This window comes from Corvus moneduloides, chromosome 1 (genome assembly GCF_009650955.1).
Source record: "Corvus moneduloides isolate bCorMon1 chromosome 1, bCorMon1.pri, whole genome shotgun sequence".
Taxonomy (NCBI): Eukaryota; Metazoa; Chordata; class Aves; order Passeriformes; family Corvidae; genus Corvus; species Corvus moneduloides.
In genome coordinates, this window is record NC_045476.1 from 153,134,906 (window position 1) to 153,150,449 (window position 15,544).

The 15,544-nt window shown below is 41.4% G+C and overlaps 2 protein-coding genes across 10 annotated transcripts in view; one reads left to right on the top strand and one right to left on the bottom strand.

Moving 5' to 3' along the window:
- The window catches only part of COL14A1 (collagen type XIV alpha 1 chain), a 115,208-nt gene extending 110,206 nt beyond the window's left edge, over positions 1-5,002 (top strand). For 5 of the 9 annotated variants that reach the window (XM_032132336.1, XM_032132328.1, XM_032132291.1 and 2 more), the window contains 3 exons: positions 1,600-1,677; positions 2,602-2,757; positions 4,114-5,002. In XM_032132336.1, coding sequence (XP_031988227.1) covers positions 1,600-1,677; positions 2,602-2,757; positions 4,114-4,427 — 548 coding nt within the window. In that variant the 3' untranslated portion in view covers positions 4,428-5,002. Of the gene's footprint in view, positions 1-1,599; positions 1,678-2,601; positions 2,758-3,547; positions 3,978-4,113 lie in introns of those variants that run through there. The other 4 variants (XM_032132308.1, XM_032132318.1, XM_032132356.1 and 1 more) reach the window with 3 other exon arrangements.
- A 914-nt stretch (positions 5,003-5,916) lies between these two features.
- MRPL13 (mitochondrial ribosomal protein L13) overlaps positions 5,917-15,544 on the bottom strand; it is a 33,986-nt gene continuing 24,358 nt past the window's right edge. Inside the window, exon 7 of the mRNA XM_032132402.1 lies at positions 5,917-8,574. Within this exon, the coding sequence (XP_031988293.1) occupies positions 8,550-8,574 (25 nt within the window). The 3' untranslated portion in view covers positions 5,917-8,549. The remainder of the gene's footprint in view (positions 8,575-15,544) is intronic.

Here is a 15,544-nt window from a genome sequence, read left to right on the forward strand (position 1 = left end):
GAAGGTGAAAAAGATCTTCTATGACTCCCTGAGGGGAAACCCTATGAGGAGGGGCTGAGGTCTCTTGGTTTCTTCAGCTAGGAGGAGACAGAAGAGAGACCTCATTGCAGTCTACAACTTCCTCATGAGGGGAAGAGGAGGGGCCGGCACTGATCTCTTCTCTGTGTGACCAGTGACAGAACCCGAGGGAAAGGCCTGAAGTTGTGTCAGGGAAGGTTTAGGCTGATTATTAGGAAAAGGTTCTTCACCCAGAGGGTGGTTGGGCACTGGAACAGGCTCCCCAGGTCATGGCATCAAGCCTGATGGAGCTCAAGAAACATTTGGACAATGCTCTTAGGGACATGGTGTGACTCTTGGTGATGGTCCTGTGCAGGGCTGGGAGTCAGACTCGATGATCCTTGTGGTGCTTTCCAACTCAGCATATTCTGTGATTCCTTACAAAAATGAGGGGTTCTCCAGCTGTTTTGCCCTAAGAGGTAGCAGTTACCTGAGCAGAGGGGAAGGAGGGAACCCAGTCAGCTGGAATTATAGATACTGCCCCATCCAGGGCAGGAACTGTTTGCTTTCTGCTCTGTGTTGATAAAGGTGCTGTGCATAGGCTTTGACTCTGAAAGTGGGGAAGCTGTGAATCAGGAGAGCAATTACCAGTGCTGGGAGGGAGGTCTGGAAAATGGGGGGGAAGTCCCACAAACCAGCCTGGATTTGGTGTCTTTGAACCATCCAAATTAAACACAGACTTTACAAGAATTTTCAAGTCACCAGTGGAAACTCAGGGTCTGGAATTTATAGTTTTGACACCTACTATAGTTCAACACTGCTTATTGTGATGGCTGCATATAGAAAGTGTTTTTATAGGATGCCATAGAGGTAGTGCAGAAGGAGATGGAAAGCTGGAAGTAAGCAGTTCTTTCTCTGAATTACTAGATTTGTGATCTCCATGCATCAGACACAAGGAGAGAAATTTAGTGCCACGAGCGAGTGTAGGAACACAACTCACTGGCTGTGCATGTTGGAATATCAGAGTTTCAAGACTGGGAAGCACTCAGATTGGGCTTCCTTTGGGGGTCACATTTCGAGTGTGATGAAACTCCTTTCTCATGTTTAACAAGACTGCCATAACCGATAACAACTTTCTCCATGTATGCATAGAACCATCTTGTGCTGAACCACTCTTTGGTGGGTGAATGTTTGAAGGAAAATTTGCTGTAGCACTAAGAATTCGACTTTTCTGGGCCACACAGTAATTTATAGCTACAAGGCTTGGAAGACTCTTTTGACTTACAATAGTTGCACCTTGGTGTAGTCCAGAGGCAGCTTTCCATAGGAAGTGCAGCGTGGAAACTGGCCGATGCCTCTGCATACCATCTCAATGAAACCACCATGGCAGCAGGAATGTTTAAGACCCCAGGAATGACATTTCTCTTCAGAGGCTGTTAGGGGAGGGATGGAAAAAGAACCAAATAATTTTTAATTTTCACATCTTTCCTTCTCTGACATCTGTTTTTAGATGAAAAATAACATATGGAACTATAATCCTGCTTAAATAATAAACGCTGCTCACACTTTTGATCAAAATGTGACTGAGTACTATTTCCTTAGGTTTACCAGGTGAGAAAGGAGAAAAAGGCAATCCAGGTGTTGGAACACAAGGACCCCGAGGCCCACCAGGATCCACAGGTAAACTTAGATTTGAGGCATCAGGATTAGACCACTCCAACCGATGTGTGAAGCAGCTTAGATCAGCTCTTTCTCCTTAAGTACCAGAAGAGTAGCAGTTCAGGCACCGTAATCGTCATAATGTTCTTACTATGTATTATCATGTTGTGATACACCACATGATGGTGTCACCCATCACACAAGTATTTTCATTTCCCCTATGACAAACTGCTTTTCCAAGCCCACCTTTTAAAAATGTTTTAAGTATTTTTTTTTCAGACATGGGTTCTGGAAATGGAAAAATTAATCTGGACTAATTGAATTTGTTTTCACATTGACTCAAGGTCATACCTAAATGTGAGTTGACGGAGAAACATAAAATAATTAAGCACATTATATCACATGGATTTATATTTAGCTCCTGAAAAAGTAGAGAGGGTGATATCCATGTCCTGTTGAAACAGGAGTAAAATTGGGACTTCATTAGGATATCCTGGCCATTAGGCACTGGCATCAAGTCACAGCATTACCCAGAAACTGTATTGAAAGGGAATGGGAGGAATCAAGAGCTGTGCAGGCATCCAGGGCTGTCCCTTCCCCACGAAAATCCCTTTCCAGAAGTCTGATGTTTGGTGAAACATTTGCTCGAGCTCTGGCTTAAAGCTGTCTCTGGCAAGGAAGATGAAGCAGCAGCCAGAGAGGAGGCTCACTGGGAGTGGGTCTCCTCTCAGGCTGCTGCTCTGTCTTCCTTGCCAGAGGCTGAAGTCTTTCCCTCAGCTTGCCCAGGGGAGTCAGAGCCAGGATGCCTTGTGCCTCCACTCAAACTGTCTCCTGGAAGTGTTTATAGCACTCTCAGTGTCATGTTTTCCAGGCCAGGAAAGGTGGCCTCAAATCCCTGCTCTCATGAAAGACACTGCTCACATTTCATCTCCCTGTTTTATGCAGGACCTCCCGGAGAAAGTCGAACAGGCAGCCCGGGACCACCGGGATCTCCGGGCCCACGAGGTCCTGCCGGTCACACAGGATCCCCAGGCTCACAGGGTCCTGCTGGGCCTCCAGGGTACTGTGACCCGTCCTCTTGCGCTGGGTATGGCATGGGAGGTGAGTAGTCAGGAGTTGGGGCAGCTGCAGAGTTGAGGGTGGCATTTTCTAACAGCCCAAGTGAGATGGAGGCTACTGGTGAACCTTGCACTAAAATGTGGTAGCTCGCTAAAAATCTGTGTGTCCAGTGTGGCTGTACTTTGTGGGACTGCAGCACAACGAGAAGGTGACCCACTGTAGTGACCAAAGGAAAGTGACCACTGTCTGATCCCAGCCTGTAAAACTGATCCCGCCTACTGGGTTTTGTCCTGTACCTGTTTGTGTAGTTGTATGAGCCTGCTCCATCTCAATGGTCTGTGCTGAAGCCCCACCACCTCATGTTTGTGACAGCAGAGTTTTTACATTTCTAGTTTTTCAAACGTGTTGCTCAACCTCCCCTTCCATGTGCCTCTGAGTGGCATGAGAGCATGACCCTTACTAAACCCGTAGTAGTGTAACCTGGCACAGGAATGCACGTGTCCATCATTAACCAGTGAAGCCATCTGAAGAAAATTATTCTTTCTATATCTTCTCTGTATCCTACTTTCCCACCTCGTTATAGCACGGAGAGGCCATGGGAAGAAGTTAACACAACTACCAAATATTGTATCACCCAACCTAAAATCAAAATTTATTAGTAAAGCACTAGTCACTACAAATGTTACACATAAGGCATATTTGTTTGATGTTTACAGTTTAATCTGCCCCCGAGCTGATTTGTATGTTTTACTTACCTGAATGTTTTTGTTGTCGTCTCTTCCTATCCTTTCCTCCTCACTTCCCCTCCCCGTTGTTCATTTCCTGTTTTAAGGCCCAATTCCTTACAATGGCTACCAATCCAGAAGGTGAAAGGCTCATTCTGGTTCAGGTCTCATTGGGCTGAAGGTCAGAGATGGATGCTGAACTGCTCTGTGCTTTCCAGCAACGATAATGACTACCACTAATGAACTTACAGCTGCTGTACATGCACTTGGCTTCCTGGCACTGCTAAAAATTACTGCCTGACCCATTTTTGCCTGCTAGTCATGTATTCTAGCCCATAATTGGAATAAGCTATAGCAGGCAGAGTGTGCAGTGTGTAATGAGCACAGTATTACAACTGGACATTTGACAAATTGTGGTGGTGGTTTCCAACTAACTTGGCTGTCTGTTGGTGGGTTTCCAATTGCTCCAGCTTATTAATTTTGTTAAATGTTTTCATTGTTCCTTTATGTGAATAAAAGATGTGTATTTAAAGATTATATATATATATACTCACACACATGATATAGAAATGCATCTGTATGTAAAATGTCAATTTCCTAATGAATGCTCTAATTTTCTACTCCCCTTCTCCTGTGTTAACCGTATGAATACTCTTGGTGGTGGTGGGTTAAGGTGGATACGGTGAGCCAACTGATCAAGACATCCCAGTAGTGCAGTTGCCACATAACTCCTACCAAATCTATGACCCTGAGGACCTTTATGATGGTGAGCAACAGCCGTACATAGTTCACGGGTCCTACCCCTTACCATACTCCCAGTCCTATCCATCACCTCATCTTGCTCAACCAGAGTTTACTCCTGTTCAAGAAGAGATGGAAGCCGTTGAGCTGAGATCCCCGGGAATCAGTCGCTTCGCAAGGAGGATTGCCAAAAGGAGCGCCCAGAGTCCAGTACGCACAAAGGATGGAAAAAGCCCCCCTCAGTGAACTGTTTAAAAAAGGGAAACATTTTATGTGCATCTGTGTTTGGCCTTTTGTCCAGGTGCCTCACCTGTCACTGAAGATGTTTACAGGCTCTTATGTAAAAGGAAAAGTATACATGGCCAGTTGACACAACAAATAATGGTAATTATCTTGCATGCCAGAAGTTTAGTATGTTAGTGGGTTGGTGCTAGATGATGATGAAAGGTCACTTGTAGATCTTTCTCTGGAGTACTCTTCCATTCACTCTTCAAACTCTATTGAAAAAAATACATTCGGCTAAAAGTTAATGTCTTGTTATCCATTTTTTCCCAGTTGATTACTTTCTGTTTGTTTTGGATGAATTGTTTCACTAGCAGAGTAACCTGACTAAATCCACTGGAGAACAATGCATCAGGCGTCCTTGCACCCAGCTTATTATCCTTTTGCAAAGATTTCTTATATTAACAGACCATTGTTTTCTTAACTCACCTAAAACAAATACGCAAGAATGTTCCATGGGAGCACACTGATAATTTATTGTGAACCTCTTTCATTTCTGTTTTGTATGCAAATAAAAGTGGCAAGCTTTTGTATGGTAATTCTGTATTCGATTTTTAACTCAAAACAATTGCATTAGCTCTTCAGGGGACAGAATGCAATGAGAAGGAAATACATTTCTTCTTTTCACCACTTTTGGGCAATGGTTTTATTTTAAAGGATGTAGTATAAACATTATTTAGTATAAATATTATTTAGCCTTATTTTTAAAATTATGTATGGGCAAATGCAGAGAGTAACTATGAGCTGAGGTAGTTGTGCCAACTGTGGATGTGAGATTTCACATGTCGACATGCCCAAGTCAAAAGACTGGCAGGTGTATTTGGGATGGCAACTTGGGTCAGCTAACGAGGAGAGGAAGGCAAAATGCCAACCCAAAAGCTTGAGCACAGGGCAATTCATTATCTACAAACAAGGTAAGTTATAAAGTGACTCAATAAACAGCTTTGAACAGCACTGGAAACTAAGATTTAGCTCGAACATGGTCATTTAAGCTGGAAGCATAGATTTGGAACACTTTTGCTTTAGCCCGATACAGACATGGAGAGGCTGTCCTGTACATCCCAGGACCATCTTCCTGCTTATCCCTGACTGGGAGGGGGTCTATCCATACCCTACAGTAAAGAAGAGCCTGTTAGGTTTGGCTTCTAGCCAGCAGCTCCCTTAGCTCACCTGGAAGAAGATGAATGGGTACCTTTACTGTGTAATCCCCAACTATCTTGCCTAGAATTCAGCCTCATTAGTAGCACACACAATTTGCACATGTGACTAGCAGGCTCTGGCTGAGGGCTGTATACCTTTCTAGGTTGCCTTTCTCTTTTCCCCTTACGTTATGTCTTTCACCCCTGACTTCAACCATTTTCTTGGGGAAAGGTGATAAAAGTTGATGGAATGTGAGTTGAATGTCATTTCCTTACCTGCACTTGCATTTAAAATAGAAAGTAGGAAAGTATAATGCACTTTATGGACTTATTTTTTTGCAGCTTAACCCCACTTGACAGAACATTGAGCCCCGAAGTGAGCATGGCTCTCTCACACACAAGCAGGTACAAGAGCCTGGCAAGGCTCAGAACACCTGTGTTAATTTACCCCAACTGCAAACTCCCTGTGTCCCTCCCTTGCTGGCCCACTCCCATCCAGGTTGTACTGACACAGCTCAGAGTTCTGCCCGTCCTATGGAAGGTCGCTGATGGAAAAAAAATCAGGCTCCAAGCAATTGTGCCTGTGTTGTCTTTGAAAGACTTTTGAGTATCCTGCTAACAGTGCACAGTATATTGGTCTTGACTGGCTGTCCTGCAACACTGTATCCAAATCTCAAGTTCCCGTGGAACCAGAGAGAGTGATAGGGCAAAACCAAGGATGTAGGGCCACAGCGTGGTCAAACTGATCACTTATTTAGTCCACGTAACAGCCTGCTGGTAGCAGCCTAACCAAATCCCTGAGGGTGCTTGTGGTGTGCAGTTGGTGTCACCTGTGCTGTGCCACTGCAGCGGCTCCCACACCAGTCAGCCGGCCTGGGAAAGCAGCTGGAAGCAGCACAACACCCCTCTGACCACAGGGAATTTGGGTGCTCTTGGCCTGAGGGATCCCCTGTGTGGGACATGCACACAACCAGCTGCCACTGCCACACCTCCCCCTCCTCGCACCACATGTAGTGAATTAAACAAATGACTTGGGGATAATAAAGTGGCCACACTCATTCCAATTTTATAACAATTTATATGCTAAAGCAGAAGCTCCAATTGCAGTAGTTAATTTGTTTTAACTTTATATTTACTGTGCCATTTACTGGCAACATACTGACCAGAATGCTTCTGGTATCATTGGTCATATGATCACTTGTTTGACATACCTTGGTAATAAAAAGTTACTAACTAGTGGGCTCTACCCAATTAGAAAAATATTATTCGGGAATTGTATGTTTGCCAAAAATAGTAAAACACAGTCAAAATTTTCTCCAAAATCCAGTCTCTGAATAATCAAGAGTATTATATTTTTTCCAGACCACCTTAGAAACTGAAGTTGCTTACTGAAGTATTCAGCACACTAGGAACACCTGATGCCACAGAGATCTTACCAATAAACTTTGTGTACTGTGTCCTTGCACAGGAAAGAGCATTTACTGCAACCTAGGCCTTTTCAAAATACTTTCACTAGTTAATGCAGTGTAGGAACTGACCTGGAAATGAAGGCTTCACATTCACTAGGAAGGAATGTTTCCTGGGATAAGCCCCTCTGAATGTCAAAGAAAGGCCCAATACCAAACCTTTATTTCATGTAATGAAATATGATTATAAATAAACCACTGGTTTTCTTCCAGGATGATGCTTGTACAAAACAGATGTAGAACACTTAAATTCCCCTCACTAAACATTGTAAAATTTGGCAGATAACGTATCAGCATCTCCTACAACACAGAAAACTTCACTTATTTACAGAACAGCTTTGGCTTGAGGGTTTTCCATGCAGGAAAGCAGAAACGAATTTCAGGGAACCAGCTTGCAAAAGTGAAATAATTTTTATGACTTTTTTTGCATCATTCAACCCTTAACTTAGATTTCCTCATTTAGGTTTTCATAATAAAAATGTTGCTGCTTCGTTCTGTAATATGTTCCCTAAAGTAAGTAAGGCATGTTCCTGTGACTTGAATGAAAATCAGGTTTAGGCTGAAGGGGGAATAAAAGGAAGAGTATCTCTCCTGTGATCTGCCTTTACTGCCTGTTATTTCAACAAGCTCTTGACTGAAATCTATTCTACCCTGGGTTGTCAGCAGACCTCCTCCTAATGAGAAGAGTCACTTCAGAAACTGCTCTGCACAGCCCCAAGTGGGTGTTTTGGTGTAACAGCACTGGAATCCAGAGGGTGCCATCTCCAAAACCTATGCCCAGCTGGAGCAGTGCTCTGCCTGGTTATTTTCCAAGGCAGACAGAACCATATGAATATTGAGTCTCCCAATGACAACCATGTAACATCTCCACATCAAGAACAAAATATCATTAGGAATACATTTAATGACATTTGGAAGCTAGAAAGTAGAGTCAACCTTCCTGTTGTCATCAGCATACCCAAGATGTAGATGCAGATGACCAGTAGTCTGAAAAAAGTAAGATAATTAAAAAAAAAGTAGTTGCCATTTTGTTCTTTAGAGCACAATGTATCAAAAGATGGCCAAAGCTCGAGGATGAAAAATCATGGCTGGTGACCGTAATTATTCTCTGCTCCTCCTGCATGGAAATCAAATTTTGCAACTTTTAGAGTGAGCTACTTCATAGCAGCAGTCAATGTATTGTTTCTATGAGATGCAAATATTCATTACAAAGATATTAATTCTTTAATAATAGTATCAAACCAAATATCATTAACAAATAGATCATATGATGCACAGTACAGATGGCATTAACATAACACCTATTCTTAGCCGTTTCAAACACAGTAATTTCTATTATCTTGCCAACTCATGTTTGCTAATAGCTGTCAGAAACATTCAGTATAGAAGGGTTGACTGAGATGCACAGATGCTTCCATGTTAGAAGAATTTTCTTTGGAGGAGGAGAAACACTCCTGATGGCACTGCTTCTTTTATTGTTATTAATTCCTTCGAAAATCTTTAGGTCTGTGGGGGAAAAAAAAAAAGTGTTTTAAGAAATGTACGTGCACTACAGTGGCTTTGCTTTAAGGCTGCAGTAGCAACCTGGTCTAGCTTTATTTCCTTACTCTGGTGCTTCTAGTTTTCTGACAAAGAGTATTTTCTGGATTACACGAACAAGACAGAACAAATTAAATTTACTACAACCTCTAAGAATTTACAAACATCAGGACTAACTGGTCACTCCTACTTTCCTAAGCAAAACAAAAAGCATCTTGAACTGAATGCAGCCTCACAGGGTTTTAAACATGGGCACTAATTTGTCTCCACTTTTTAAAACTGAATAATCCATGCATAAGATGGCAAGTTTTAGTTAACAGCACAGTCCACCACAACACTACTAAAACAGTTAAAACTGATATTTAAAAAAACCTACTAATTTGAATCTTAAAAGTTCTGCAATCCTCTCTGCTTGGATGACAAACATGGAAAACATTCAGATAGAAGCAGACTGCTGTTTGCAATCCTCTGCATTCAAGCACATCACTCTTCCTGCCTGACACACATCCATTGGCTGTAGGAACCACATTCTCCCTGAAACTACAAAGCTCAGACCAGCTCATGGCTTTCAGAATGCAGAGTTTGCAGACTAGATGCACATCTACATGCCTACCATGTCCTGCAGAGAAGCTGCACACGCTGGGCTGTGCCCAGTCGCTCCCCAAACCCCCAGAGCAGGGCAGGGCAGTGGTCTCCGAGGTGCCTGGGACACGCCCAGCATGCGCGCAGCCGGAGCAGCCGCTCCCCACAACCCCCCACACACCTGCAGCCTGGAGGAACACAGCACTCCTCACTGCTTCTCTCATCTGTGAATCAAGCAGGTAGGGGAACGCCCCAGGACTCAACAAGAGAGATATTAACAAAAGTTCTGGAGACATCTAAAGAGATACAGGGGCAGATTTGCTGTGAAGTTGAATGAAAAATTCTGGCATACAGGAAAACCTGCAAACCACTACACTAACAAAGTTAAATTTCTAAAGGTGGTAAATCTTATCTGTAACTTAGCTCATTAATGGAAAAGCAGACAGAAATGGAAGCAGACAGCTTACTTTAAAGCCTGTGAGTTTAAATGGCTGCAGAGATGACACACAGAAATCCAACACTTACTTAGACCTATGTTGCAGTTACAGAATTTGTCAAGCAATAGCACTGCAAAGTGAAGTCATTAACTTATGAGCCCACAGGTTCTCATGTGAAATCAACTCTGGAATTCAGTTTTTATTATTTCAAGAGTAGCATATAAAATTGCGTTAATTTTAAGGAACAACTATAAAGAAGAGCTAGTGTTCATACTGTGATGAATCACAAAGCTTCTTTGTTTCCCATTTAAATAGCATATTCTGTATTAACATTTGGACTTGTTTCTTTTGTGCATGACAGAACTGCTACAAGCACCATATATATTGTTTACATTCTTGCTTAATGTTTAACTTCAACATACTCAATGTTTGATGGCTGGTGTGCACTGGGAAGGCAAGTCACATTTCCTAGAATCCTGGACATCTGTACTTGGACATATTCACGGAATCACAGAATGGTTTGGGTCAGAAGGGACCTTAAACATCCTCTGGTTCCAGCCTCTCTGCCATTCCACATTTTCTTGCTCGGATCTCACGCTGCATGCCAGAATAGGAATTTCATTATATCAAAATGTCTGTGGAGTAGTAAGAGTGTGGGATTTTGGAAAATTCTCAGCAGTGACTTAGAAGTTTTATCATTAGACAGGCAGACAGTGCTGAAAGATTTTAGGTAACACAGCACAGTAAAGACATCCTTGTCTTGCAGCTTATAGTTATTACTCTTTCTTTTTATAGGCCAATTCATCCTCTCGTGCATTGCTTAGAGGATTTTGCATTTTTCTAAGAACGGCTCACTTAAGACTTCAATCTAGAGTTATGCTGGAGTGCTGCAGAGCTACAGGTCTCACAGCACTGTGTTCTGGGGTGAAAATCCATTTTTCTTCCTTGCTTCCTTGTAATCTGCATTTCAACTTTAATGCTTGTTGTCTTAAAATTTAAATGCACAAAAATGCATAAAACACTGGACTCTTAGTTTGCAGTCTTATGAAGTTAATGAAGCTTAAAGGCAGGATTTTCCACACTGAAACACTTGTGTGAACAAATACAAAAGTTTTTAAAGCCTTTTCTATTGCCACAGTAGGCTTTTATGCCCACTAGTACTTGGCTTTTGGACTGCTTTTGAAGAGACCTTGGCACTAGGAAAGCTAAGCCTTGGAAAACACTGCCTTTGGCAAAAGTGTTACAGGCATTTTGTCAGACGAAGAATATGAACCCACAAAACTGTTGTCTACTCAGAGAGAATTATGAACTACTTGTGACCATCAATGTGCTCATTGGTAAGTGACATAAATCCACGCCAGAGTGTTCTTTGATGGCAGTGCTTTTGCCCTTCCTCAGCAAAGCCCTGAGTTTATGCACTTGGAACAAAGGAAATGCTATCTCCTAGAACAGACAGTTCAGAAATTCACCCAAAGGCAAGACTTCACATAGCTGCTCCTCTTCTTTTTTTTTTTAAAAGTAATATTCTTGAGAAAAAAAGCTTTGCTGTGTATTAACAGCAGACTCCAAGACAAGGGGAAATAGGGGGAATATGGGAACCAGTGTCTCTGCAATCTATGCTGAAAGGCAAACTACTATGGGTTCACCAAAAATATGCAACGTTAGTCTGTGCAGCAGATGTCTGCCACCAAAATATATTAAAAATATTTGTCTCACTAACATTTTTATACTCCACATAAAAAGAATTAAAACAGTTTAGTGAATTCTAGGCAAAATACTCAGAAAAATAAATCAGCATCCCATTCATTACAGCAGGCCTCTCAGTGCTTCTCTCCTAACAAATACTTTACCACTAAGTAAAAGGACTGAAGAGTGGGTCCTAAGCTCTGATTACAGCTTTAAATCTCTTAGAGCTGCCCAGGGAGGTCATGGATTCTCCCTCTCTGAAAACACTCAAAACCCACCTGGATGCATTCCTATGTAACCTGCTCTAGGTGACCCTGCTTGGGGGGGTTGGACTGAATGATCTCCTGAGGTGCCTTCCAAACCCTCACAATTCTGTGATTCTGTAAATTCTCCCAATTTTTATCCATACTCACAGCTATCAGAAACGATATACAGCTGACATAAAATGCTGACAATCTACAGCCACTGAACCTTACAAAACAGATAAACTGGATATGTCCAGTTCCTAAGATCAGCTTTGTGATGGAAAACAAAAGTAATTGGTAGAGAGCTTTCCAAAACTCTGCAGAATTAATGTATTTCACATAAATGTTGTCTTTTGATATGGATACCAGCTCTACACTCTGCAGTGCTGAAAGAAACCAATGGACTGTGAGAGTTTTCCCATTTACAGAATAACAGTAACCTCTTTGCTCTGTAGCCCACTTCAAGAAATGAGACTGAGGTCAAACTAAGCCCTAGAACATGGGGAAGTCCTGCATTTCTTCATGGACTTTAGAGACGACTTGAAGAGGCTTGCGTGCTTGGGTTAAAGCTTGCCATTGTAAATTCTCTCTTCAGTGTCTATGCAGATTTCACAGCTGCAGTTATGTTTGAAAAGCACTGCAGGAGCGTAGAGCAGGCATCTGTATCATTAATTAATACTGAAATTTGGTGATCATACATGTGCTTTCCTAGCAACTCCAACCAACTCCAACCTACACCACTTTGTGCAGCTGCATAAAACAAGGTTGTCTTTAATCTAGGTCAGTTCTCTGATTCTCCATTCTGTTGCCACACAAGCAGAATGGAGAGGCAGGAAAAGTGATGGATGATTCTTAAAACTGAGCCTCATTGCCAGAAAAAATGCTCACGAAGCTATGACCTCAGCCTCTCAACATGTCAGACGACAAATAGAAACTAACCGCACAAAAAGACCTACTTGCATATTTACAACTATGATGGGACCCCCCACTTCACAGAATATTCAATATTCTTTTTCAGTGTGATGTGAAATATCCTCACTCTCAACTCCTGGAGTGAACATTTATTTCGATCAACTCTGAAGAGACTTGCTGCACAGCTCCATCCTTATTAAATTCTTGTCAGCACATTCCAGCAATGATGTTTCCCTTTGCTTAGCAATGTTTTGTGTAGGTAAAACAGCCTCAGAAAAAATAAAATAAGGGGAGCGTGTGTTACTCTATAAAGGCCAAATCTAAGTAACCACTAGTCTGTGTTATACTGCAACTAACTTGATTTCAAAAAATACACAGGACAACTTCACCATATTATTTCTAGGCAAACAAGCTAAAACCTTGTAACATCTTACAGCAGACAGGAGAAAAACAGCATTACTTACCTCCAAGAAATAATATAAGTAAGCCTGTAGAGTAATATATGACACTGTCTATTCTGTATGTACAGCAGTTATTCTACAAACCAGGCAATATTAAAAAAAATATTTTCTCTTAACTTTTAGTAACTCAGAATACCTCTTCAAAATGACATATTTTAATCCAAATGACTTTATTTCTTAGAACTTTTAAATGCACTGGGATTAGCTATAACAATATAATATGTAGTCAACATGGCCCTTCCTTCTTCTTCCAAAAGAAGTTATACACCTGCCCAGTTTCTTCTACTGCATGCTGATAAACAGCACTTGATAACAAGACCTTTTCTTCTTTCAAGCTCAAAATCCTGGATAGCCATCTCTCCATAAACAATCCCTACTCACACTGCTTTGATGATGCATTGTCTGAGACTTTTTTATGAGGAAGTTTTATGAAGTCAAATCTCATGGAATTGTTACAGTCATTTGTGTGCTTGCAAGCCTGTGTTAATGACTGCTAATGGTTTCAAACCTGCCTCTGCTGAGGAATAAGACTGTCAGTGCTGCACAAGAAGTGACCTGTCAATACCTGCTCCTGACTCAGCAATGCACACCTGGTGTGGAAGCTCTGAAGATCTCAAATTGCCATCTTCTCTTCACCTGTGGGTAATCATCTCACCATTAGAGCACATGACGCAGAGAGCCTGGGTTCCCTGGAATTTCTGCACTCCCAGAAGCAGTAACAAGGACTGTTCAGAAAGGATTTACTCTTGCGTCAGCACTGCAAAAGGTCGGTGCCTTAAGGCTAAGGAATGCCACAAGCTAATACAGGCAGAGATGAGAGCAGTGGTACAAGAGCAAAAACTGAAGAGGATAGGTTTAGAATTCTGTTAAGATTTTACTGCTTCCATGAATGAGAGAAACCACTCCAGATGCATGAAAACCCCCTTAAAAATTAATAACCATCCTGTAGGAAAGGCACATCTGTCTCTTCCATTCACAGTCTGTACAACACTTTCTATTACCTGAAAAATTTTATGTCTGGTAGGATTCCCATTTGCACAGGTTATCCATTAAAAACAAAACCAAAAAAGTATGTCTTAACCCGCAGTTATCAACATGTTTTAAGATTAACTCATCCCAGAGGGTTTTAGGTCTGTGGCTGCTATGTTAGATTTTATTCAGAGGCCTTTTTCTGCCCCCCCCCTTTCCCCATCCTGCTTCCTGGACAGTGTAGAGTTCCCCAAAAGGCTGAAGGAGTCTTCAGCATGACTGCGTAGTTTTACAGCAGCTCTCCCTGACTTTCTTACACAAGTTTCAAGAATTTTAAGAAACAACAAGGATAAAATCTCTCCAAACTTGGCTGAAAAACTAGAACACACAAAGAAATAACTGATGTTAAAGTACTTCTAACCTACCCCTTATTTTTTAAGTACTTAACAAGTGATATCCACTAGCTCATGAAGTCTCATTTAGGGGAGTTTATAAACAACACTGTTTGGAACAGATGACAAACTGGGGAAGACCAATTACTGAAAAGATTTTGTGGCCTGATCATGCCACTTAGTTACTAGCCCTAAGCCACTCTTTGATCCCATTACTCTGTACTGGCAGGCACACTCGATCTGTATTACTGTGATGCTCTTCTTCATAACTCTGGAAATCACCATCACATGAATTATTGCTAACTGATGACAGTTGTCTGCTTACACAGAATGGTTTTATGGCTCATCTTTCATATCTGCTTATTAAGGGCAATAGGTAGCTTTTAGCCTTATAACAAAAGGTTCCAAATAATTTGGTTTTGTCTAAAATTAGCATGCAATACACACAACATGGAATTTGCTGTCTATCTGGCACACATTTTAAGGTTATGTTATGAATAAACGATGAAATTGAGTATTTAAGATTTGTTTTTATAGACAAACTTCAACACAGAGATAAAATTTACTGTAAATTTTGAAACAAGAGGAATATATGTATTTTTCAGGAACACTTCAAAAGTTGTGCCAAAGTCAATAGCTATTAGGTAAGGGAACTATAGCTAAAGGGGATTTCTGAACACATTTCAACTTTTTCACTATCGACACTAGTAAACCGAAACCCAAGGACCAACACTGCTATCGTTCCCTGGAAAACCAAATTATGTGGTTACACTCAAACATCAACAGTTTGGTGCTGAGGGGAAGATGAATCATTTTTCTGCTCAAGGTGTACCTATTACCCCATGGTAGCTCTATGCCTCTGGTAAAATAATCATTGAAATAGCTAATGGTATTTCAACTATCACTAAACTTGCAATTCACACTGTGGCCTATTCTAAACCATCAACTGCTCTGCTTGGGGCACAAGAATCGTTTCCATGTTGGTGTTGTTCTCATGCAGACTGTTGTCTTGCCTGAAAAGCACTTCTACAAGTATAACTTTACTTGGAGAACAAACCACAGTAACAGAAGCTGCATTTTGTAACAAGACTAAGAAAGGGTGATACTGCTACCACAGTACAGCTATAGTCACTAATCCTCTTCTGCAGAAACAAAACTTAAGATGTTTATTTTGTAGTCTGCAGCTACAATGTGTTTGCTTTTTTCTACATAAAACTAGCACATGTTGTAATTTTAAAAAAGTGTCCTTAAAT